Here is a 26407-nt window from a genome sequence, read left to right as displayed (position 1 = left end):
GCGACCTTTAAATGCTTCTCCTTTTGACCTTTGTGCTTTAAAGTGCACTATGCTAGGAAAAAAAAAGAATGCAGAAGTGCGACCCTCTGTTTCAAACTCTCTGAAAAGAACAGAGTTGCACCATTGCAGGGTCTGAGATCAAGCAGGTGGTTGCCTTGATTCTGTAGTTTGGTAGCTCAGGGGTTTGGCACAGGAGTAAATAATCCTATCACTCACCAGTCACCAAGTCCCAACCACTCTGGGAAACAGCGTTGACGTGGTTTTCTCCTGACCATTTCTGCCCAAAAAACAACTAAAAGAAGCCAGACAAACCTTTCTTTTCATTTTAAATGAACTGCACACCCAGGAAAAATTAAAGGCCTCAATAGACAACTAATGTAAAAGGCTTCAGAACCAACTGCACAGGTGGACATGTAAATATCACCTCCTCTTTCTGAAAAAAACAAAGTAACAAATCCACACAAATATGCTCCAGCTGTCAATGCTGTTAAACATGCCACCTTTCAGTCCAATTTATCCTCATTAACAATGGGCTCGACAAAGAATTACTCCAAATACTGACTCTGCCCATACCTTTTACCTCTGAGTAATGATTCAGATAAGTCTGAACCAGTTAGTATCAAAACATTCTCCTTAACAAAATTAAGGAAAACAAACTCTCCAACAACATTCCTGAAAACATGAGTATTGGTAATTTTAGGCTAAACAATACACTCAAACAAATGATAAATATTTCTGATGCCTAGAAACACATTTACACAGTTCTGTGAACTCATTTATTATTTAGTTTTATTGACAAGAACTGTAAATAAAATCAGCAATACAGCAGCTGGGTTTCCTCTCTGTATGTGCAGCCTTGGAAGAAAGTAAGAATCAACAGGGCTATGTTAATGGTAGGACTGGATGGTCTTAGAGGTGTTTTTTCAACCCACAATTCCATGATTAACAGCAGCTGACAGAAAACCGTAACATACCTTATGTGTTTAAGGTGTGCAAAACCAGGACCTTTTAACAATCCCAAGCATTCATTAACATTTACCACTGTTATACAACACCACTCTGAATTATTCACTGAGAAACTTAATATACATAGAAGTATCCCTGCTATGTAGGGTTTTTCCTCTGAGATAAAATTATTGCAAACCACACTCCTTTAAATGGAGTCTAGCAACAAAAGCTAAATAAAGGGGAAAAGGGCTTACAGCAGCATTCTTATTTAAAAAAGTGAAATATCCATTTCTGCCAATATTCAAAACAAACAAAAAACCAAAGAGCTTGACCACAAAATTAATGACACCAAATACAAGATCTAGATATTTTCAATTAAAACAAGCTTATAACAAGCAAAACCAGCTCTTTTCAGATGACAAATAGGCACAGGGATTACATTCCAATTGCCAGAATCTGATGGCAAAGAGGCTGGCTGATCAGCCAACTGATGGCTGAGTACATTTTTCTTTTAATTCAAAACCAGTAATAGAGAAAAAGGTAGGTTTTTTTTCTGAAACATCTGCTTATTAAGAAGCCAGAATACCTCACTCTCCAGGAGTTAAAGATAATCTCTAAATGTAGAGGCCTCCTCAGCTCTCTTGCTCAGGTGCACACCCTGAGTAGGTCTTGGCTACATGTCTAGAGGAAGTTTCTGTTTCAGACATCAAATACTTCCACATGCCCTGGTCTTCTCTGGAGGCTTGCTCTACTGATATGGAAACAGAATTTTCAGGGTATTCCTATCCTGGGGAACAAACAGGCACCAGAACTAGAGTACATCTCTCCTTTGTTGAGACAAAGAGAGGCATAAAAAAACGACTCCCTGTTTGCGGGAAGCACCTACCGAATGCCTAAAGATGAGCATATGAACACTGAAATTCCCGTATGATGAACAAATCTCACAAAACACAGAAAACAAAGGAAGTACTACCTTCTTTTCAGTGGTGCTTGAAGTCTTTGATGCTAACGCTGTTTCAACAAGACCCTGCTCAAGTAAGGAGTCATATTTTATGCTCCTTTTTCTGCTTCTCCTCTCCTTGTTTGCTGGCTTTTGTTCATTTTCCTCAGACTGAGACACATCTGCACCATTGTCTCCACAAATAGAGGATTCAAAAAGAGGCTTCCCATTCATGTAGGTTTTGGTGATTTTCAGCTTTATCTCTGGAGAGCCATTCTTGATAGGAGTAGTGTTGGGGGGTGTTCCAACTCCCTTTATTTCCTGAGGTTCAAAGCGCAGCTTGGCATCTTGGGCCCCGGACTCGCCATTAAACACCCGAGAGGTCAGATCTTTCAATTTATCAGCTGGAATAAATGGAAGAGTCTCATGGCCATTATATTTTTGCATGACACCTTCCTGTAGAGTGGCAGAAAGTTGTGCTTTGCCCAAGTAGACAGAACATTCACGATTCACTTCACAATTCTGAGGTTTCCCATTGGTATTTCCAAGGATCTCTGGTACCTGCTTCATTTTGATGTAGTTAATTTTTTGAGTTAACAGTTGAGAACTTCTTTTGATGCTAAAGTCCATTCAGCCCAGATGTTTCCAGTCTTACACTGCTATATTAAGACAAAAAGACAGTAAAAATTTTTAATAAGAAATGTCAAAAGCTATTAAGTATTCAGATAGATGTCAGCAGTAATATAAAACTCAATGTACTTTATTAGAGTTTTACTAAAAAAAGCTTTGTTTACAATCTTCAGAGGCAAAATGCCTCAGTATCTGTTAATATGCATTACAAAAAGAGCCCAAGAAAAACAGATCTATGAATCATCAATTTTATTAAAGCAAAAGTGGAAAGCAAAATGACAGCTTTCATTTTAACCATTTGTTAACCATCTACAACGTGACTCTTGCCTACAATAATTACACAACGGCATTGCACTATATAAAACAAGTAAGGGGTTAGACCTAAGATAATATCATTAGTAACAACATAAACCAGATGAGTTTAGCTCCAAGAGGTTGTGCCAGCATAGAAACCCCACAGGCTGTGTTCCTGTAGCACCTACACTATGGACAGCAGCATCACAAGCTTTCCTTCCTCACTCTACAAACAGACCTTCAATTTTCCATCAAAACACAGCCCCTGCAGAAACACTACAGCTCAGGCAGTCTCCAGGTATGTCCCAAAGCATTCTGGCAGTAAGAATGAATAAAGGGTGAGCCTTTCGGGCCAGGAACACCAGCCCACTGGGAAATAGCTAATCCTTCAAGTCAGTGACCATACTGGGCGAAATTTAAATGATCAAAGGTCTGCTGGAATTTCAGATTTTTCATGGCAACAATATCATCTAACACACACTTTTCATACAGAAATTTGCAAACATGCAGCAAGCTAAAACTGCACTATTTTCTGCCCTAAACAGGTTCTCCAGGGGTTCTAAAAGCTAACCCTGCCTATTTCAATATTATACCATTGTAGCAAACAAATCAACCTAGCAGAACGACTCCTTTGTGCTCCTAGACCAGGCAAGATGATAGTTTCAATTTTTAAAATTCACATGCATAGATTCTTTGTATTACTGGGTCCAGATATATACATGGTATAGAAAAGTACACCATCATAAATATTATGAAAGCTCAGCACAATAATCATAATATCCATGCTCAAGGTAACCAATTTCATATATGATTAATTCCAAGCACTGTCACATCGAATCAAAATTTCATCAAATCTAGTCTCATGTGCTTCCAAAAAAGTGCAGCAAAACCCATGATGAATAACTATTGAATTGTCAGTTGCTATGGAAGAAATCACTTCTGAATCTCACCTTGTTTATTAATGCACATGATTATAATGCTTACAACTGGCATATTCCTCCAACCTGCATTTTTGATAGCTCCACATCAGGAGTAGCAATGTAAACATGTTCATAACTGAGCACTGCTGTAGCCTGGCAAAGCTTCTTAAGGATGTAAAGCCTGACTTCAAAGCAGCTGACGAACATGAAGCCTTTTCATTTACAAAGATGCAGGGGAAAAAAAATTTAAAAATCATAACTCCATCACTCCTTAGCAAATGCTCCCATCTCCCTAACATGCTGCTCTAAAATATCTACAAGATAAAAGGGTATCATTCCACACAAACTATATAGACTCATTTGAGAGATGAAAACTCTTCTCTCTCCAGGCACAAACAGCAGACTAAAAATCTGGCATTAAACAAGACAAGAACAGCAAGTGTACCTGAACTCCAAGTGAATCTGCAAGAGAAAAAATTCTAATCTTTCTTTAGTCAGATCAAGTTTGAATTACCAATAAAATCTCTGATAAGATGCATAGAAAGCAGCCAACTATATTAGGTCTTCTTAAGAGGAATCAAAGATGAATGGAAACTCAAAACTCAACCAGAACGGAATAAATTACTAAACTGAAAGAGAATTCATGTCCTTTCACGACGCCTTCTCTAAAAACATGGACATGAGACAAACTCTCAACCCAATTAATAATGTGACAGTGTTTCAAGCTGTGATTCAGCAGATTTAACTGAAATCATTATTTCTCTTAAGAATCAACTAAAGACAAATTCTACAAATTTGTCAAAAGGCAAAAATGTCAAAAGGCAAACCTGCTGGGAAGCATGTCACACAGGTATGGAAGGCAAAATTCCTTTAAAAACCCGCCAGCATAAAGAACAAAACAACCAAAACATAGAACTGTTGCTAAATCTGTACTTTCTTCCCAGGGATTCTTAACCGGAGCAGAGCAGAGATTTGATTTGGGCATCCGAGTTCCGAGTTCCCTCCGAGCAGAGCGGCTTCGCGCGGCCGCAGCGCCCCCCAGTGGCTGCCGGGCTGGGCGCGGCTCGCCCCGGCCGAGGAGCGCTTTCCAGGATGGCTCCGATGGCTCCATCACCTCCTCATCCATTACCTGCTCCTCAGGGTATGCATTTCTGGATTTTGTAATCCACAACTTCTTCTGTGCTGCTTAATAATAACTCTTACTCTCATCACATACGTCTTGAAGCTACAAGGCCATCAAGCCTGAGGCACGCCTCCAAAAAAGCAGTAAATAAATAATCCAGTTACGCTGTTTTGCTGGCGCGCTCGATCTCAGGACGCTGGATGAATTAAAATGGATATCTTAAGAATGTCAAGACATCGAAACCGCCATAGTCACAGGATAACTTAGGCTGGAAAGGATTTTCTCGGATCATTTATTCTGACACCTTGTTTAAGATCACACTTTTCGAGGCCTTATCTGAACAATGACCCACAGGTAAACAAGTTAAAAAGCTATGGTTTAAAAAAAAAATCAAGCTATGATCTATCTAAAAAAACCCCTAAAAACCAACAAAAAAACCCAAAACCCAACAACAACAAAACAAACCAAGAAACCCCACAAAAACAACACCAAACCAAACAGACCAATAAGGCCATGCGGTGAAAGACCCTGAACTTTTAGCAGTTACCTTGATTTGCTGGATCCATCTGGAGATACAAAACAACTTCAGTGAGTGAATGTTCAGTTAATGATTCTCACTAATACAGGTCACTAAAAACACCTGAAAGCACTGAAAAAGGCTCCTCAAATCACTAGAGCCTAGAGACAACAAATCCAGGAGTAATACTGGTAAAAGGAAGTTAATGTACCCATGACAATTATAAATGGGAAAATCAAGACAAAGGAAGCAATTTGAAACTGTAAGATATCAGAACCAGGAGATACAGATTATAAAACATGGAAAATAGACCATGTTTGTACAAAGATTTAATAGAACCAAATGAGTAGAGGCTTAAAGTAAGAGGCAGAATAATGGGCTAAAATAACAGATGTGACTACCTAGCATAAAATATAATCCCATGGGGAGATGAGACATGTAGACAGCAATTTGCAGGTTAGTCACCATCTCTAGGACAACGAGTGGGAAATTAGTGATACACATCTCAGTCCTCCTTGCAAAAAATAAGCTACATTGTGGGGTCTGGTTAAAAGAAAGAAAATCTACATGAGAATAACAAAGGGTTTCAGGAAAGAAGATGAAAATTGAAGCCAGGTACATTTCACACCACCTTTACTATACAAAATTTCATGGTAACACTATAAGGAAGAAGAAAAAGGACCAGGCCCTTTGTGAGAAGAGCACACAGAGCAGAAAAGAAGGGGCAAGAAGAAAATAACCAACAACCAAGCAGCGCTGCTGTGAGTTTGCAACTAATGCAAGGAGATCTACAAAACAAGACATGAAAGAATGAAATAAGATAGATCACAGACAAGATCTGGTTGATTCAAGTTGTAAGAGTAAGGTCCTGAAGCAGCTGAGCAAACAATTAGATTCGGTAACTAAAATCAAGTGCACTCATGCTGGACCACGCTATCACACAGAAGCAAAAGCAATCCCTTATCTTTTTCTAGATGACTCTGTATCTATTGAAAAGGAAAGTGGGGGGAGGGCAGGGAAAGGAAGGAGACAAAAGCACCACACTCTAGTAGCAGCTAATGAGCTTAAGCCACTATCGTCCCGTACTGAATGTCTGGTGACCCAACAAGTACCATTTTCACCAACAAAGGGAAGAAAACAAAAAACAACAACAACAAAAAAACCAAACCCCCAAAACCCAGGAGTCTGCTGAATAAACATAGTATTTTGGCTTGTGAACAAATAGGTTTCAGTATGCAAAAGAAGATTTCTTATCAGATGAAGGTATCTAGAATTTTTAATCAGACAATGACAACTGGACAATCCTTGCAGTGGTTTTGTACAGATTTCTATACTAAAAAACCAGGCTCTATATAAGGCAAACTATCCTGCAGACATTTTAAATCACATATTAATTACTTGAAAGTTCATCATCTGACAGGAGTCATGAGCCAGATACTGTTTCTGTGCATGTCAGATTCCTCCTTCGCTGTCCACACCACTATCATTTACGTGATATTTATTAGTCATTTCTTCCACATCTGCTGTAATTTCAGAGATGCTTTTCTGGTGTGTCAGAAATAATGGAGTACTCCATTCCTTTCAATTCTGCCAAAGGAAGGGAACTGAGTAAGTAACCACCAACAAGCATCTCTATTAAATATCACTTTTGTTTTGTCGAAGGGTTTTCTTACTCTGGTGAATTACTCAGGGCAGGCACAGGGAGGTGGGGGAAAGAAGGGGAGGAAGACACACCTCAATACAAATTCACAGTAAGAGAATTTCATCCACGAAAGGTATTTTTATTACCTATATATCAGGCTTTCAGCTGGCACTAAAAAGCTAATAGATGGCTGTTGCTTTTTTGTGTTAAGGTTGCTTTCTGATAAGTGTTCTCCATTGTCTCATCAATTTTAAGACAAAAGGTTATTCCTATTTTCAGATCAGACTGAGAGAAAATACTTAATGAGATTAAGAAGGTTACAACACTTTTTTGCTAATACATTTGAAAACTTGAGTATGCTTACTCATATTATCTTGTATAAAACCTTTAAAATATCAAATAGGAGTAGGTAAGTATTTACAATCATTTAGTACACTGTAACTGTTCTCCACTACATTGAAACAATGAAAAATTACCACAGGAACTAAATTGAATTTTATTTTAGAAGAAAATAACTAAAAATTGCATTGTAAGTTTGGCCAAAAGTTGTCACAAACCAGTTCTAGCCAGAAAATTCAAAAGCATTATCTCTCATGAAGAAAACCTTTACTGTAGTAGTTAAGTCAGAATTGAAAATAAATACACTAAACTTTCTAAAAATTCACCATGAGTCTTAAGAAAGTTTAAAAAAGCACATTTGTTCAAAGGAGACAATTTTTAATGTAAAAGTACCTGAAGTAAAGAGTTCCTTAATCTTACAGTAGACATAACAAAATAAAGCACATTTTGAAAACTCTATGAAAAAAGTTAGTGTACTTACAGTTGCACTTAATACCCAATATTACTTGCCACCAAATATTTTTTGAAAAAAAAAGTATCCATCTTTTAAAATTTGTTTTGGATTTGCTTTTTTCCCTTATATATAAAATTTCTGAACTTTAATGTCACAGACTATTTTCATGAAACAAAACAAGTATTAACTGCCTTCCTATCAAGACAATAGCTAATTACAACTTATAATTTAAGAACTGTAGAATGGAAAGCAATTTCTCTCCTTTAAATGCCACTTCTACTGCAGAAAGCAAGGTTACAAAATGGATAGATTTGCTTTTTTGTTTTTCCTTGGGAAAAGTTTTTGCAACCAAGCTTTTTCTATGAACAAGGCTCTAAGATTTCGTAGGAGGATTCCTCCCCATGCGTTCCTTCTCTTAAAATCACAGAAATGATTTTTTTTTCCAGTGCTGCAGAAATTTAATGTTGTCAGTTCCACTCCTGCTGCTGGAGGTGGGTGAGGCAATGAGATACATTTGAGTAAAATCAAATTCTTCTAAGATGTTGTAATTCTGTCTGAAGAGAGACCACACATACCCCTGTGGTAGGACCACAGATCAAACAGAATGGCTTCTCCTCTGCATGTAAGGAGATAGGAACACTGGTGCCTAAAACGGTAGGAACTACTGAATACACCACCAATATTTAATAAACAGAAAAAGGCAGCCCCCAAACCTGAGACTTTTCTGTGTCCTGGAGAGCTCCAAAGCAAAATAGGACTCAACAAGTCAGTATTTCCCCACTTTAGGTCTTTGCTCACCAATGAAATGATGCCTCTCCCTATCTTTCAGGTAGGCCAGAGTTGCGCACCTGAAATCTACGTAGCTTGGGAAAAAGAACCAAACACAATCACACAGTCTCAAATAGCACAGTACTTCGGTGTAGAGTTCTTAATTTATACTGCTTTTTCATGTGGTCTAACGCTACTTTAATTTTCCCATACCTTTTTTTAATCCCACTGCCTTTTTCTGTCAGCATCCCACCTCTACTCCTTGCACCACACTTTCAGAATCTGGATCCTCTGGCTTACATAATATTCACTGCAGCAGATAAACACACTATAATCTGTTTCCTCTTCACTGTGGCCAATGATTCTGCCCTTATGTAGTTCTGCCTTATATGTAGTTGTGACAGCATAGCAATTGCCTGCAATAATAATAACAACAACAGCAGCAATTTCTGATCCTGCAAATTCTGAGGGAATTCAAGGAAGGGAAGATCAAACCTGGGATGAAACCACAAAACGTTATAGATGATGAATCAAACTGTAGTGTTAACAAAATGTTAGCAGCTGCACCTCGACAGAAACCAGTGTCTCCCAGATCTGACCAGACAGGAACTAACTCTAATCTAGAGGCTACAATAATTTTGCCTAGACCCTGACAAGTCTGCTGTCTTTGTCTATCACTGCAATAAAACCTGTTCATCCAAGTGGGTACATTTAAATGCCAGAAGCACACTTGGTGCACTGGAATCGTTCTAGGAAGTAGCAGTGACACTGCTGATATGTGAGGCTTTGCCAACACTACGAAGACCCAGCTGTTTGTACACAGAGGGCATAATAATCCTAGAGCAGGATTTGGCCACATCTTCTGTTGTTTACAGAAGCAGCAACATATCACACTCATAATGCACCTCTCTAATATGGACAGGTAATGTGTACAAATAGCTAGTTTCTTTCACCCAGTACATTCAGCTTCACATTTCATAGCATTAGGTAAAGATCTGGAGGGTAAAGTTCACAGGTAATTAATCCTGATTCCATGGCACTACAGAGTTTTACTTACAGATATGCACCATTCACTAAAAACTGGACATATCCACATCTGAACCTAACTGACTATAATGGGATCCTGGCCGCACTGTGCTAGCTTTGATCTACTTCACACAGACCATAACCATTTACATGCAACTACATTAATAATTCTATCAATGTATTACCTCGAGGCAAAACACACACACACACAGAGGGAACTGGTAGATGTATGCCAGGAACACCCAAACAAGGCCTGAGACTTCAAAAATTAGACACTCCTCAAACAAATCCAACTACTTGCTATGAAGTGGCCTTTCTGGTTTGGACATTACTTAAAGTACTTCCCTGTGCTGCTGGAGCTTTACCATGCTCCTGCCAAAATGTATTACCATCATTCTCAGGGTTCTTAATTCCTTTTTTTTTTGTTTTTGCTACATCTACATCAAAAATCTCTCAGAAAATGATTGGTGTAGCTGTTAGAGGTAAAAGGTTTGGAATTTGAGTTTCTATAGATACAGTGTGGCTTACCCAATCCACCTGACAGATAAATCACTTCCCTTTCCAACAAACCAATTCCTTCCTATCCATTTTCCAAAACTTCTTTGCAGAGAGATTTGCAGTGGGTATCTCTTGCAATTTTTTGCTTTCCTTTCAGCACAGTAGTAGCTTTGTGCATTACTTCATTGTCTTATCAAATTTAGTTCTTTGGACAAATTCTCTTTTACATATCTCTCATGGGAAAATCTAGTTCTGACTGTAGAAATAAGCAGTGTTAAGCACTTGTAGCTGCTCTCTTTACTTGTACAGTTTCTGATGGCTCAGCTATCACTACCATTTTGAGCCAGGCTTTCACCTGATGAACAGATATTGCACATGCACTTTCAGCTACACATTTTATGACTGGAACTTGTTTTTTGCACTACTGCTGAATTTCAGTCACATTCCATATTTAATCCCAGCATTTGTTTCTAGTTTGTTCAGGAGTGAGACTATAAACCAGCTTCTGATAGTCTGCATTTTGCACACACAGAAAAATCGCAACATTCATTTCATTCTGTAGTATTTGAAAGTTGTTGGCAACTACTCCATATAGGGAAATGATCCATATTCACATCTTTCACCCAATACTGTTCTACAAGGTTCATGCTTTGGCTTAAATCTCTCTGGCCTTATTATCAGACTAGAATCTAGGCATTCTTTACTACAGAGATAACTCCTCAATTTAGATGTTTCTGAGTGCCAGTGCAGTCAGGATCTTTGCTCCGATGGCATCCCACCAAGGCTGGCAAGTTCCACAATTGATTTATCTGATATGTGATCTTGGGAACCTCAGCTCCAGAGACTAACTCATGCCACAGCAGAAACATTTACACTTCCGCTTATTAGAACGGATAAATATGTGAAATGCATCCCAAACACCATGACAGAAGGCTGCATTACTGAATGCTCTTTCTAATGCTTCTTTTATTCTTTAATCAGTAGCTTTTCAAAATATTTCAAATTACCTTTAAATCACATTTCTAATGAGATCTTCCCTAACCTCAGCCTTTTCTCAAAGATATTTTTGTCACAGAATACCTCATCTTCTGCTCCTTTGTTTATCTTTTGTTTACTATGGAACTCAGAACAGAACAGAATTCACTCCTGTTACGTTCTTTGACTTTGGCAAAGAAAACATGGAATTCTGATCTTAGCCCTGAAGGCCAAATATGTCTGAAGATGAATTGTATACCCTGTGTTTGGCTCAGTTGGTGGGAGCATGGTGTTAATAAACCCCAACATCGTGAGTTCTGTCCCTGTACAGGCCATTCACTTCAGCATGGGACTTCAGCATTCACTTCACCCTAGGACACAGGAATATAAAATAGCTCTGATTTGTGCTGGGGAGCTGAATACCAAAGTAAAAAATATCAAATTGCTATCTTGCACCAAGATAAAAATAGAACAAGTTAAAAGGATGGGAACAAAACTAGAAACAGAGCCATCACCTGTTGAACAATCCTTGTAATTTAAAACATGCTTTAAGTCTCTTATATACTTTACTAGTTTCACAGTAAGTCATATACGAGAACCTGCATCAGTGGCGCCTCAGGGCAAAGTCATTTTGCCCAACGTATGAAAACTCTTAAATATATTAAGTTAGTGTTTCACTTTTCCGTACTCACTAAGTGCAATTTGATTGCTATGAAACATCCAAATACATTTTCCAACACCTGCTTTCCACACGTAGTTCATCACTCCATGGTACCACAAGAACAACTTCCATGCAACAGTATTATTTCTTACATTAGCAAGGACAGTACAAATCTTGCTTTTGGTTCAATCATGATTCACAGGTATTTGTTTATTGCACACAACATGCATTTTAAAAAATTTGGTTTACGTTATAATCTACTGCATGCTTTGGACAGAAGTTGCTTAATGAATTACTCTCTGGTAAGTTCAGCACAATAATCATTGTGAGAAAGTCAATTACCAGAGAGTCAATAGATTATCTGGTGCTAAAGTTTAGAGTTGCTTGTCAGGAAGCTTAATGAATAGTCCATCATGCACTGCTTATCATCACAAGGTATTAATATATATTAGTATATATTCCTGTTCACCATGAACTTTGAGAATTTCTGTAGCTTGCTATTCAACCAACAGGGCGGCAGAACAGAGTATGGTCTACATTTTCCTTCTACATATTGCAAAAACTCCTCTTCTTGCTGATGCTAGAAAATATAAATTAACTACTATAGATGTTGCCAAACTTGATGAAAATATTAAAAATAACAACTGATGGATCATTTTAGCAATTTTTGTCAGCGTAAAACGACAGGAAAAAGGCAAATACATTTATACAGCTACCTCCAATGCCTGCAGGTCATAGAGAAGCTAATCTGAAGGTGCAATGAAGGGAGAAAATGTAGGTAGTTTCTCTCTTTTCCTTCACAAATGTTTTCAGAATCAAAACCTTCCAAATAACCATTAACTGTATAAAACAGCTGACTGACCCAAGCTGACTGACCCATTCAAACAACTACATGAATTTACAACCAGCAGGGTGACTACCAGCACATCAACAAAGCTGTCGCTACCTGCCCCCTTTCTCCCAAGTTCTGTGCAATTATGTACCAAAGGAAATTTGGACTCACATGTCAAGCTCTGATGAGAAATTATTTTCTCTCTTCCCCACCTGAGTACTTATCCTGGTGCCAAGTTCCATCTCCGCTTCTCACATACACCACTAAAATTCCAGTACGTCCTTGGTGAAGACATATCTTAATGCTACAGCCTAACTGGAAAGTGACATTCCCTAGAAACATGGGACTTACTGATCCACTTGAGAAGGGGCTCTGAGCAACCTGGTCTAGCGAAAGGTGTCCCAGCACGGCAGGGGGGTGGAACTAGATGATCTTTAAGGTCTTTTCCAACCCAAACCATTCTCTGATTCTGTGATCTCCAATCTTCTGTCCAAGGCTGGATTTGGGAAATTTACCAGATCATCTATCACATCTACTCAACCATAAGGCCATTTCAATCCTCTTTACAGGAAAGCAATGAAAGAGCTCAAGTGGTATAGCCACAAGCACAGTACTAAAGCATGGAGCCATCACCGATGACATTATTATTAGTCCCACCCAAGCAGTTCTTTACTCATGCCTGATTACTGACTGTAGGGAATCTGTTGTTTTCAGCAATACCACTTAGTGGATGCTTCTCACTGTACGGCATGCTGCTCTCAAGGAGAGGTTAAATATTTTTTTTCTCCCAGAAAAGGCCTGACCCTTTACCTTGCTCTACCATGTAAATTTCATGCATTAAACCATCTTCTAGGTTTAAAATCTAAGAAATGTCACGTAGTTATGTAAGCAGAAATGACCAGAGGTGGTCAAATTGCTGCAAGAATTCTGTTTGTATCTTCTACTCATCGCACACGAGATCCCTGATACAGGAATCTGAGCAGAGCAGGTGAACATTTATGCACATGGAGCCCCAATGCAGTCAATAGGCTTTGATCGACCACAAGGAAACGCTCATTTATCAGGCTGGAGAAACAAGACCTCACTTGGGAAATATATTGACACTGGTGGAACAAAAAGCAGGCTCAGTGCAAAACTGAGAGGTGAAAGGGCCACAAACAACAGGACACTAAAAAACAATCTCTTCTTGCCATTCCTTTGCCATTTTATTAGTACAGTGGTTTGGACACAAACTCACATGTATGTGTACATTCACCACCCAAATACTAGAAAGCCACTCACAAACACTCATTTTTGCTTCCAGTCTAAACCCAAGCAGGCAGTAATTGTTTTGCTGTACTATCCAGTCTATCACATGCAGGCAGTAATTTAAATGCAATAATCTCACCTGCAAAACTACCACTGGCTTCAGAAAAGGCACATAGCCCTAAAGACACTAAAACATATATTTTTTTTAATCTTACTAGCCATTTGTTGGATTCATATTGAACTAAAAAGAAATATATTTTATTTTCCATCTTCTAAATGACTTTAAATCTAGACCCTTAAAGTATAATGACCTAGTTTCTTCTGACATTTTCAAATAATACTTGATAAAGTAGTAGGTTTTACTGTACTTTTAATACCTGAGTTTTTCCAAGCATATATGAGGGTGGATAGTCCTATAACCTTCACAAGAGCTAGTCATACAGTCTCCAATAATATTTACAGCACTTATATTCATACTGAAAAAAAAGTCAGATTTTCTGACGGTCACATACTAGACAAAAACGCCTGTATGATTTAATATATGGGATACAGATAGTTTCTGAAGCAACCAAAAATTGCATATACTCTAAGTACTGAGCCCTGAGTAGCTCTGCTAAACAGTGGTTTAATTCAGTTATTTCATCCAACAGTCAAATAACCCACAGTCAAATTCACCACACTGTGAAACAGAGGAATTTATTAACATTGATATGCTGCATTTCCCAAGCAAAATTCCCACAGCAAGCAAGCAAATAATAGCTTCAGTAGTAAGTTTACCCAGATATTCTACTAACATATGAACACTTTGGTAAAGAACCAATTTATTCTTGCAGCTGAAGCCACACTTTCAATGTGTAAGGAATTTTAGTAACCTTATACATACATACATACATACATCTGTATCTATATCCACTTAAGTCACCAGCAAGGACTCTTTGCAAAATCTATTGCAAACTTCACTGCCACCCTAGTGTTTACCTTCCTTGGATGTATGCAAAGGCTAAAAGCCAAACATATCTTCCTTTTTTTTTTTTTTTTAAAGCAGACCTATTTAGCTTAGTGTGGGGTGCACTAGCTCCTAAATTTAACAATCATTATAAGCCACTTTTAATGCAAATGCCAGTAAGAAAATATTCACGCACACAAAATACACAGGCAATGACTGATAACAGCCTCTTGCTTACATCTGTTAGCAAGAAGCCCATTTTCTCTGAAATCTGTTTAAATATGGTGTTTACCGTCTCTGTACTTCTACTAGTGTTTACTCCTCCTTTCAGCCGACATATTTAAAAAAAAGCCAAAACCAAAATGCAAGTATAAATACGTTCAAGAAGTATGGCAAATTCCCTTCTCCACCCCCAGAGCGGTAAAGCCACAGCAGATGAGCTGTAACTATGGCCTTGGGAATACAAGTTCCCCAGGCTCTTTTACCACACAAATATCAATTCAAGTTACAAGAGCCCTGTCCTCTTAGGCTTAATGAATATCGAGCCAACGAGCCCGCACGCCTTTGCAGGAATGTTTTCTTTCCATTTTCCTAACAAGGCTCTCCTCCCATACCGGTCCAGGATGGACTGCAGAAGGGTGTAAGTAGAAGGATCATCACACCAGTGTTTAGTGGAGGAATAAATCAAACATGGCTTCCCCCTCCATACATTTCCAGAGTTACATTCACTCCTGCTGCCGTACAATCTCAGTCCTACCCGGCGGGAAGGGGCAGGAGCAGCCTCCACCTCCCCACACCCTCACCGCCACGGGGGGGACATTTGCAGCCTCACTACCCCTTAAGGGGGCGGTTTAAACCCTGGGGAGGGCTTTTTTTCCCCCCTTCACATCGGTCGCGTCCCCCCCGCTCCGGTTTTCTTTCTGATTTGCACTGATTGATCTCCCATTCCCCGGGGAGGGAGGTGGGACGGGTGGGCACCTCTCCCTTACCCCTTTATGCTGCCCCCGACCTCCCGCAGCGCCGAGGAGGAGGAGAAGGAGGCGGTCAGGGGGGAAAGGATGAAGCTGCAACAGCCGGGACTCCGGCTCGGCATCGCTCCTTTCCGCTCCTCCGCCACCCAAGAGTCAGGCCCAGCCAGCGGCACAAATCCTGCGGCAGCCTCCGGGGGGGCCGAGGGGCAGGCGGGGGGACCCGCGGCCCCGCAGCGAGGGCCAGGTAGCGGGGGGAGGAGGGGGGAGCGAACAAAAAAAGCCCTCCTCCGGGGAAGGGGGAAACGGGAGCTGCGGGCTGCCCGGGCAGATGGAGACGGTAAGTTTGAGGGGAGCGGAGCCTCGGCGGAGGGGGAGTCGCCGGGGTAGCGTCGTGGAGGGAGGGGGGAGCGGATGCGCCGCTACGGAACCCCCCGTCCCCCCACGCCGCCTCCGCTGCGCTTTTGCCGGTCGGGGCCCGCGGTCCCGACCCGGGAGGGGGCTCCCGGTGCCCGCGGCGAGGCGCGGGGCCGGGCGGCAGCATCCCCGCGGGCGGGCGAGCCTCGCCGCCGCCGCTCCCGCCGCTCCCGCCTCCCGCCCGGGGCCTGCGGGAACGTGCCCCGGGTGCCTCCTCCCTTCCCGCGGGGGAAAGCCAGCCGCGCTCCCGGCCTACCGACCTGTGCCCTAGCGCATCCTTCTCCCCGGGGAGCCGGGCGAGGCGGCGGCGGTATCTCGGTGCCGGGGAGCGGCGGGAGCCGAGGCGACACAGCGGCAACAGCGGCGGCGGAGGCTCCGGCGGGTCCTGCGCGGCGGCCCCGCCCCCTCCTCCGGCCAGAACCAGCGCGAAAAATCGGCGGCGCTGATTGGCCGCCGCCGCCGCGCGGCCCCCGGAGCGGCCGTTTCAAATCCCCCCGCGCGGAGCCGCCCGCACGCGCGGCCGCCGGGAGCGGCGCCCGCCGGGAGCGGGGCCGGGAGCGGCGCTCGGAGCGGGGCTGCCCGGCCGACAGGGGAGCTCGGGCCGGCTGCCGGGGGAGGGAAGGCCACGGGGCGAGGTGGGGCCAGGACCGCTGGGGCAGCCTGGCTCGCTGCCCCTAGGGCCCGCCCACCCCGGTGGGAAACGTTTTTTTAAAAAACATCTTTATGTTGTTATTATTTATCTCCCCTGCGGTACGGGGATGCTGGCCGTGACCCGTTCTCAGGTGCGCAAGGACGCGTTAAACCCACCTCCCTCCCTCCCTCCCACCCCCGAAAGGGACTATACAGAGGTCGGCGAAAAACGTTTAGTTTTAAATATCTTTATATTATTTTTCTCCTCCCGGCCGGCCGAAAAGTGCTCTCCTCACCGCTGGCCTCAGCCACCGTACACGTGCGCTTTCTGAAAATCCTGATTTAAGCCAAATGTTTTGACTTTCCGTACAACTGCACATAATTTGGAGGCTGTCGAATGGTTGTAAGATCCGAAGTGTGCCTGGCTGCAAATTAGTCGGACTGTCTCTTCTGGAAGTATGGCCTGGGTTATTTTTTTTTTTTTTTTCCCTTAAGATTGCATCAAAATAAGTACATGTGCTTGCAATTTGCCAATTGAAAACACAGCTTTTTTTTTTTTTTTTTTTTTTTTATTTTTTTAGGTCAAATCGTTAAACAGCCGTCATGTTACGATAGGAACAAATATTCTCAAGAGCGGTTGCACCAGATAATGTAAAGCAGGTAATGGCCAGGTTTTTCAAGCTTTCAATGGTTTAATAAAGGATTTATGAGCACAGAGAACCTGTGTTTGTGTACAAGGCGGAGAATAGAGTTTCTCGGTGCTATGGATACTGTATTAAACTGGTAGCTAAGGACCTATGGCAACTCCTGCCAAAGGTAAACAGATGATAATTGAGGGAGGGGAACACACCAGCATCATACTTCATGGATAATGGTGAAATTAGGCCATCTGTTGCAGAAAGGCTCAGGCTGTTTTGTTTTGTTGCCTTTTTTTTTTTTTTTACGTGATCCTTAATTTACTTTCATCTGTTAAAGTTTGTTGATGTTTCTGGGTGAGTGTTTAATGGTGGCTGCATGACAGTTAGCAGTTGAACAGTGCAAATTTAGTGCTAAGTACTTAGTAATGAAAATCTTAATCATTAGCTGATTAAAACTTTAAGCTGAAGGTGGCTGGAGGAGATCTGTCTGCAGCGATAAAGGTATCTTAACTTGTTTTACAGCCTTTCTGTGGAAAAAAAAAAAATACACTATCTTTAAGGTGTTAGACAAACAAGATTTAGTTTCCGAATGTCAGTGTTTACGGCATTAAACAGAAAGATAAAGTGTCATTACATTTTAAAATAGCTAATTTGGATTAAGAGTCCTGACAGTTTTATTCAGCTTCCTTTCTGAAGTTCAGTTAAATGCAGTCATAGAAAACCTAAGACCCTTTCTAATTAAAAATAGAGACACCAGTATCAGTACAAATAAATAGAAGTACAAGTATGTGAATCCTGTTGTTTATGTAAGGGAATATACAGGGTTGCTTTTCTTCATAGTTAAACAATAAATCTAGCGTGCAGAAAGTACAAAGCGTGCCATGTAGGCAGGGATGTTTTCTGTCCTCCCCCCCACCCCCCCCCAAAACCCCAACTTCCATAAGAAACAGTAATTATTAATAATTTGTGTGATACAAATACTTTATCTACATTCTCTTGGGAACAAATTCTTTGTGCAGGCCTGATGATATAAATTCATCTCTATGTATGACTTACAAAAGAGAAACAGATCTTCATTTTGTACTTATCACTAATGCATAATATCCTATAGATAACACAGTTCCTACGTTTGCCTTCCTTGTCAGTTCTTTAAGGTGTAAGGATTTTGTAATCATGGTCAAGGTGTCAACTCTTCCTTAGTCCTTACAATTCCTGTAGATTGCTGGCCTTGTCTGCGAGACCGAGATTTGCAACTGTGTAATTACCTCCTGATAAACCCACCGTGCAGACTTCCAGGAGAGCTTATGCTGGGAGTTATCACCTTTAACTGGAATACTACCAGTTTATCTTATAGATAGACACTGGTGCAAACTTGCCCAATGTCTTCAAATAAAAATTGCAGGGTTTTTTTAATTTTCAAAACAATTGGCCGTTTCTTTGAGCTCTTATTTTGATAATAAAGATTCCTCATTTTTCCACTGCAGTACACAAAGAGGCTGGTCCTTTGCAAGGAGGTAAAGTTATATGACACTTCTGAAAACTGAGTTAATAAAAGCTTTAACTTCTCAAGGCGTAAATGCATATGCGGTGTAGAATAAGCTTGTGCTGACAAATCACAGGCATGCTGCATTACACTTGAGCAATAGCTTTGAAGGAGTTGAAGGAAACATCCTCTAATCAGTTTCTAGTAGTCACAAGTTCTCAGGCTGAACCTCTTGGAGATTTTGTTCTTTCATTATATTTTCTTGTGATTTTTAAATTGGCCAATATTTTTTAGCAGTTTTAATGGTCTATCCAAGAAATATCAAAGATGCACAACTAGAGCAAATTAAAGTGTTCATTTATTAGCGACTCTGGTTTCATTTGGTGACTAAACTTTTATTGCTTTTTACTGTCAACTTTTATGGATACATTGTATTAAACAGTATCACAATTAATATCGCTCTTTCAACTCAAAGGTATTTAAATAATTGTAGTGGTAACATGCTGCCCTAGAAATATTTAAATGCTTTGGAGATTATCAATTAGTTACTAGGCCGAAAGACAATTTGCAATTCAAGTACTTTTTCAAGATCACTTATTCAGCAATAACTGAGATCAGTGCCCCTGGCTTTAGGCATGTGCTGGAACTCTGAAGGTGAAGGAAGTTTTGTTTTGTTGCCACTGCAGGGACAGTGAGTTTCAGACAAGCCAAGGCCTTGCTTTGCAGCTGCTGTAGTTTCACTGTGTTAGACAGAGGTCAGGAATAAGAAGTGTGTGTGGCACTGCTGTGGCACTACAGAGCTCCCTTCTTGGAGAGCTTGGTCAGTGCTGTTGACAAGGGAATGGGGCACATTTTGGGGTCCTTGTTGCCATTAGAAGCGATGGGGACCAGCAGTCACTGTGCTGAAGCTTTGCCATTCCCTTGGCAAAGGCAAATAGCAAAGACAGTGCAGCTCATGAGCACTTTTAATCTCACGGTGGATCTCTGTGGCAGGAGCCAAATGTAGAAAAGTCTACATTTCTCTCCTGTGTGGATGCTATGGATTGATTGCTTTCTAAATTCCTTTCTTTTACCCATCTTTATTTTTTGTTTTAGGAATTTATATAATAATCTGTCTAGTATGTATTTTCCTGCATGCAGATTATCTTGGTGGCAATGTTAATTCAAAGTAGTGCTAAACTCAAGTTACATGACTGTAGTCCATGTGTTAATCAGATATTCCCAAATTAGTAGAGCAGCACAGCATGTTTGCAGTGTTTACTGTACTAAGTGTTGAAAAAGTACTGTATTAGGCCATATAGAATCTACAGATGCAGTTTTTTCTTGTTTCACAGACTTTTCCACATATTAGGGCACTGAAGACATTACAGTTCAAACCATGAATACACTGGTAAAGGTAATGCTGCCCATTGTCCTGTTTTGATGTAGCATTGATGGAGAGATACCTGCTCAGTGTTATCCCTGCTATCACCACGACACTTTCATGCTGGCAGCAGGCAGCTGATCACCTGTGCACTGACTTTGGCCAGCAGTCCGTGTTTTTCTTTGGATTGACAGAGAGTAATCGTTGTTTTCATCCTGTCTGAACCTATCCTTAGCTATGCTCAGTATAGCTAGACATGGACACGGATCTTCAGCATGTTCATCCGCGTATCATCACAAATGTTAAGAAAAATCTTTATCAGCATGTATGTATTTAGGTCTTTGACCATGCAGCACATTGCAAGCTGTTTAATATGGGCACAGGAAGCTGCTGATCTAGAATTAAGAATCGATGAAATATGAAATTTAAAATCAGTGTTTTGAAATATTTTATATTAATTGTAGCACATTCGTTGTAAAATGATAGTAGTAAATGTGTTCTAGAGAACATAAACATGTATTTGCTAATTAATTTGAATGAAAATTAATTGAAAATGGTTACTTGAAAAATTTAACGTATATTAGAAACACTTTTAAATTATCTTGAAAATGAGAAGGTACAGGATTTTCAGGCTTTGTGTAACCCCATATAAAAATGGAGTAATGATATTTTTTAATAGAAAGTTGATTCCTTGGGAAAAAGAAAATAATCTGCTTTGAGAATTTGAAATAGAATTAGTCTCTGTCCAAATGAGGGATATCTTAAGTGCAGCTACAGTTTATGGCTTAAATGCCGATCAGAGTAAAATATAATTACCTGATGAAAAAACACAGTTAAATGTGAATCTTCTTCATATTACAAGTTACACCTGCCTGTTTACCAGGTATATTTTCAGATAGGAAAAGAATGGAGTAAATGTCACTTTTGTTGCAAATACCTATTTGTGTTTGCACCATTTGTGTTGAGCAGAAGGAAGTGTAATTGAGGGAGCAAAAGGAAGAGGAAAGTTGAACACATGAGGGAGTGGGATACATCTTCAGGGCAAGACAGAGGCCACGGGAAAGGAAAATTGAGGAGCATGTCCCTGCTGTTTTCCAGTGTTGGGATGATAAAAACCAGCTGTATACCAGTTCTCAGCAGCTAACGTGCTTCAGCTTTGTATAAGTAACTTCAGTGAATCAATAGATTTATCTATAGAAGTTATATGTCTCTAATTATCTTCCCCATCAGTATGACTTAATTTAAACATTGCTGACATTCAAAATAAAATAAATCTAATCTATGTAGAAACACACAGCTTGAGGATTCAAAATATATTAACTCCGCTATCTATTGATAGCATAGTGTTATTGTGTTTCTAAACATAAACTTAATCTCACTTAGAAGTATAAATTTCAAAATGCATTTATAATCAGAATTAATGTGTAGCACAACAGAGCAAAAATATAGTTTTTTGCAATATGTTTGGCATGCGTTTCTAGATCTCACAGAGTTAAGCTTTAGCCTTAAGAAGCCAAGTCTTATTTTTCGAGGAGCTGTAATATAGGTTTGAATGTTAAATTCTTCTGCATTTCAAACTGCTGACTTATGTTTAATCTTCATGTAATTATTGGTCAGCGATAATCACAATGTGGTAAGTTATATAGCAATGGAAGTCTTGAAGAGTGGTGGGTTTTTTTTTCATTTTGGCAGAGAAGTGACTATTGATATTTCCACTCTCTGCTGGGGCCGAAGAATAAAGTTTGTTAAGGGTTGAATAGGCCAGATAGATAATGCTACTACTGTTTTCAGCAGATGCTAATGCAGTGTTTTATTTTGCACATGTATTAATCTTTGCTGCCTCAATACAGAGTGGTGAGGGAAACTATGTCGGTCCTAAAGGTTAATTTCATTCTTTTTTAAGGCATGCCATTATTCTGTTAACAGTAATTGCTCTTTTTTTGAATGATTAATTTGATCACATGAACTCTTCCTAATTATGTTGGTGACTGGCAATTTCCTGTACTGAGAAATTGTACTTGCGATCATATCCTATTTACTCAGTATATGCCTTGAGAAAAATGCTCACTGACAGGCATTTTTAGAAATTGCCACTAATTTCAAGAACTGTTTGGAGACTTTATGTAAGATGCTTAGCACTTGTTTTACATTGGTGTTGAGTACGTGCCTTGACAAATGAAGGCTGAAACAACTGGATGTGATGCACAGGATGAGCAGGTTTGCAAATGCGGGCCTATCTGCTAAGTTATCACCTGTGCTGTCACTGCTGCGAAAACTGAAAGGAGTGGGATGCGTTTCTTGCGCATTTTACAATGTTCTTACACTCGAGCTGGATGTGCTCGCTGCTGTAAGCGCTGTTTGCTCGCTTCAGTTACCGTTAATGAGGCAGAGCGTGCGCGGTGCCAGCCGGTGCAGCACTGAGAGCTCCTGCCCGGTGAGCCAGTGCTGGCAGGCAGCAAGGGCTGCTGGGCTGCCTGCAGGAGTCACACTGCGCTCCGCTGCCAGCAGCTCAGCCCTGCACACAGCACTGACCCCGCCGGGGCACTTCTGGCTCCAGTGTCAAATCTGCATCCAGACATCCGGCTGTCTCAGCTGCATTTACAGTTTAATTGCAGAATTAAACTCTGATTCAAATGAAGAATGTACCCAGCAGAGAAGAAAGGTGCTGGGCTTGGCCAGGATGTAGGACACTGCCTGCATGAAGATTCAGCCACTCTCTGCTGTCTCACGCTGAAGCTGGGCATGGTTGTAGTACCGCTGTGCCAAGAATAGCATCATTCCCATGGACACAAGCCACTGGGAGTTGAACACTCCTCCTTTTGCAATTGCTACAGCAACTGGGCATGTAGCGTTTGCTGGAAGGGCTGATGTTATGTGCATCTTCTCGTTCTGAGCTGGTTCTTCAAAGCTGTTTGCACTGGTTCCACAGGACTTGATAGGCACTTAAATGGCATTCAGAATCAAGGGACCTGTGATTTGAAGCCATAACTTCTCTCAGCCCAGAAGTGCTTCAGAGGGTCCAGAAGAAGTACTTTTGCCTCTTGGTAAAAGTACACCACTGATAACATCACCAAGATCTGCAGTATCAGGATCCTGAAACTGAGCATTCTTTCTGGTAATCTGACATTCAAAGCCTTCAAAGGAACACATTCAAGGCCTTCAAAGTGCAACCAGGTGGTTTACACAATATACCGTCTTAAATGCACGTTCTACAAGTGTTCCTTACTTCACCTACACTTGTAAAACTGTTACATTTGACTTGTATTTGGAATAACTCTGGCGAATAGACGTACCCATCAGTAAGTAGCCTCTGCAGCCCCAATCATATATGGTCTAATACATCTGAAATGCCCGGTGCCTGTGGGGACTCTGGTCTAGTCCACGGTCAGCCTGCAGGAACAAAGAGCTGCAAGGCTTTTTTATGTGCTCCCTGATTTGCCTGTAACCTGTCCTCAAGGATTTTTACCAGCAGGCAGCCTGTAGGGCTCATATAGATATGTCCCTCACAGTAAATTAAAGAACTTCATCAGATGTTCACTGGCCCATTAGAGTGGGAGCTGTGATCCCTGCCCATTACACACAGGCTGCTTCTCCAGCTGCATATTGCCCTTCCTGATAACCTTTGCCACCTCTAAGGCTGGGGCATTTACCTGGTTGTGAATCAGCTCAGGCATTCCTGCAGTTCTCAGCCAGGTATGCAAAGGTAAACCAGCTCTCTTCATGAGTGGATCACGAGTTCTGCTTTAGTGTTTTGAGCCAGAGAGCTTCTGCTGCCCAGCTACAATCCATTGTCTGCCTTCATCTGCCTGCTGCCATCCTAATAAATTATGAGGTGTGCGCTCAGAATTTACCCATTTGCTGACTGTACGAAGAGCAAACAGAAATCTGAAGGATGCCTTGGAGATGCTTTTTACAATGCAATATAAACATAGTGAGTGGCCCTCTTCAGAAGTCTGTGGATATGCTCACATTGAGATAGTTGCTGGGCCTAGTTGAATCAGGAAAGAGCATAAAGAAGTCATTAATTCAATGGGAAACGTTTACCCAAAAGTTGTGTTTGAACAGCCTAGGTCTCAGAATGGAATTCCACTTTGATCATTGTCAATATTCATTAAAAAACTTACTTTGGCTTCTAAGAATTAATTTCTAGGTTGGTTTGAATAACCAGTTATCATATTATTTCATTTTCTTTTCATGGCATTATTAATTAATTGTATGTTAAGTCTTGAATAATTTTAAAAATTTAATTTATGGCCCAACTATACTTGCCCTTTAAAAAGTGCAAAGGGCAGAGACTTACAAGCCTTAGATGTTCATATGGAACCAGCAGAGAAGCCCTCAGCACGTGGGTGTACTGTAAGAAATACTGAAATATAAATATTAAATAACGATGACTTCTGAAGGTAAAAGCCATGGTTTTTGCAAACCTTTTGCACACTCGTGTGTGTGCTAGGCAGACAAGCACTCTGGAGTTTGAAAGATGACCCTCTTTTGAACTATAAGCATCCCATCTCAGTATGATTCCCAGGGAGAAAATCTTGTTCCAAGCGCTTTGGATTTATGTAGGCCCTGTGGAGTTCACTGGTGGGTTTATTTGGCAGGTGGGCCTTATTAACCTGCCAGCAAGGGACTGTTTGACCTGCTTAGGTTCGTAGAGCTTGTAAATAAAGATTCTGTCAGGGAAGAGAGATTCTCTTGTGCTTCAGACTATTTATATCTCTTCTAACTGTGGCTGTTAAAGCTTATAAAGAAACAGAAGGTCTGGGATGTGAGACAGAAAACCCTGAGGGAGTTTTACGTGTTGTATTTGGATTGCTGTGTTAATATCCTAAAATAAACACAGCATGCCAGAAAATGGGGAATATTTTTATTGTCATTATTATTAACTCAAGGACATAAATTATTGGTTATTGAATGGAGCATGGCTGAGCTTGGCTGTAAAGGACAATAAAATAACCTCTTAATTTAATGCTAGCAGGTATTAGCAATCCATGGGAACCAGACATTTAATCAGCTTCATTTCCCTCTTTTTTTTGCTATCTTTTTTTTTTTTTTTTTTTCCCACTGTTTTCAAGTTTAATAATTACTAGTATTTACATTATTTACACCTCAGGTTAATAATGAATACAGTAAGTTTACAATAAATTGTAATCATGATAAAACTATGATAGATTCTCCATCATTAGAATAATTTTAATTGGGCACAAATATTATATTGAAAGGTGTGTTATATTACAGATTGAAAAAAAATCCCTTTAAGAGGTCTTTTTGTCTGTCTAGTACAAGTCTGATTAAAGGGTCCTTTCTAACTCTGCAATATATAATTTTTTAATAGGTATATCTTATTCAGTGAAAATACTATGTTATTTTATTTATATTCCTTATAATGTAAGAAAACGTTTTTCTTTTACTCGGAATCTATCAGTTTGGACTAGGTGAACAATCCTTTTGGGAATGGTTTCCTTCTGTAGCAGTCCTACTCAGACACACGAGTGCTACTGCAGATCAAGTGACACTGAGTTCAGCATCTGCCAGAGTTGAGATTTCGAGTCTGTATTCCTTGTTCTTTCATTTCAAAGTCAATTTTGGAATATTTCCGCCTTCTGTCCTGAATGGACTCAACAAATGTTTTTGACCTTAGTCAGGTTGGATTTAGGCATTTTGTTTTAAAACATTTTATATTAACAGTCACCAGTTTATAGAGAATCTGTTGAATTTACAATTGCAAACATACTGTCTGCAAAAGTATTTCACTTTAGACCTGCTGCAGTGGCCCAGGAGACCTCGCTATCGATGAAGGACAATTAGGGTATTACTGCTGATGGACACTGAATGGAGAATAGCTTCCAAATTTTTCTAGTCACTAAAACTTTACAAGTGGAAACCACTTGGGAGAAATGTGAAGACACGCCCTTTCTTCTTTTGTTCCACCTCCTTTCCAGTGGGCATCTCTTTTGTGAGCTGGATGCTCTGGCTCCCAGCCTTACTGTGATGTGGAACTGGCAAATTGCTGTGCACCTGTTCCAGGGGGATTAGCCACTGGTGACAGCCCATATCCAGAATTTCCTCCACAGATGGTATTACCCTTCAACAAGTGAGTCAGAACCATTTGACTTGGAGCTTTTTATAGTTGTTGTTGAGGGTAAT

At 40.5% G+C, this 26407-nt stretch overlaps 1 protein-coding gene and 1 long non-coding RNA gene across 5 annotated transcripts in view; one reads left to right on the top strand and one right to left on the bottom strand.

Moving 5' to 3' along the window:
* NSD2 (nuclear receptor binding SET domain protein 2) overlaps window positions 1–26407 on the bottom strand; it is a 97481-nt gene that overhangs the window by 56418 nt on the left and 14656 nt on the right. For 2 of the 4 annotated variants that reach the window (XM_040063615.1, XM_040063617.1), the window contains exons 1-2: window positions 16407–16534; window positions 1922–2547 (exon numbers count right to left, since the gene is read on the bottom strand). In XM_040063615.1, coding sequence (XP_039919549.1) covers window positions 1922–2518 — 597 coding nt within the window. In that variant the 5' untranslated portion in view covers window positions 2519–2547; window positions 16407–16534. Of the gene's footprint in view, window positions 1–1921; window positions 2548–16406; window positions 16535–26407 lie in introns of those variants that run through there. The other 2 variants (XM_040063616.1, XM_058420489.1) reach the window with 1 other exon arrangement.
* On the top strand, window positions 16838–20647 carry LOC120752500 (uncharacterized). The gene is made up of 4 exons (XR_005700728.2): window positions 16838–16928; window positions 17061–17232; window positions 17358–17436; window positions 20232–20647. It is a non-coding gene; the product is annotated as an uncharacterized LOC120752500 (long non-coding RNA).

Source organism: Hirundo rustica, chromosome 5, assembly GCF_015227805.2.
Source record: "Hirundo rustica isolate bHirRus1 chromosome 5, bHirRus1.pri.v3, whole genome shotgun sequence".
Classification (NCBI taxonomy): Eukaryota; Metazoa; Chordata; class Aves; order Passeriformes; family Hirundinidae; genus Hirundo; species Hirundo rustica.
Note: the sequence above shows the minus strand (reverse complement) of the source record. Positions and strands in the feature narration are given on the sequence as shown.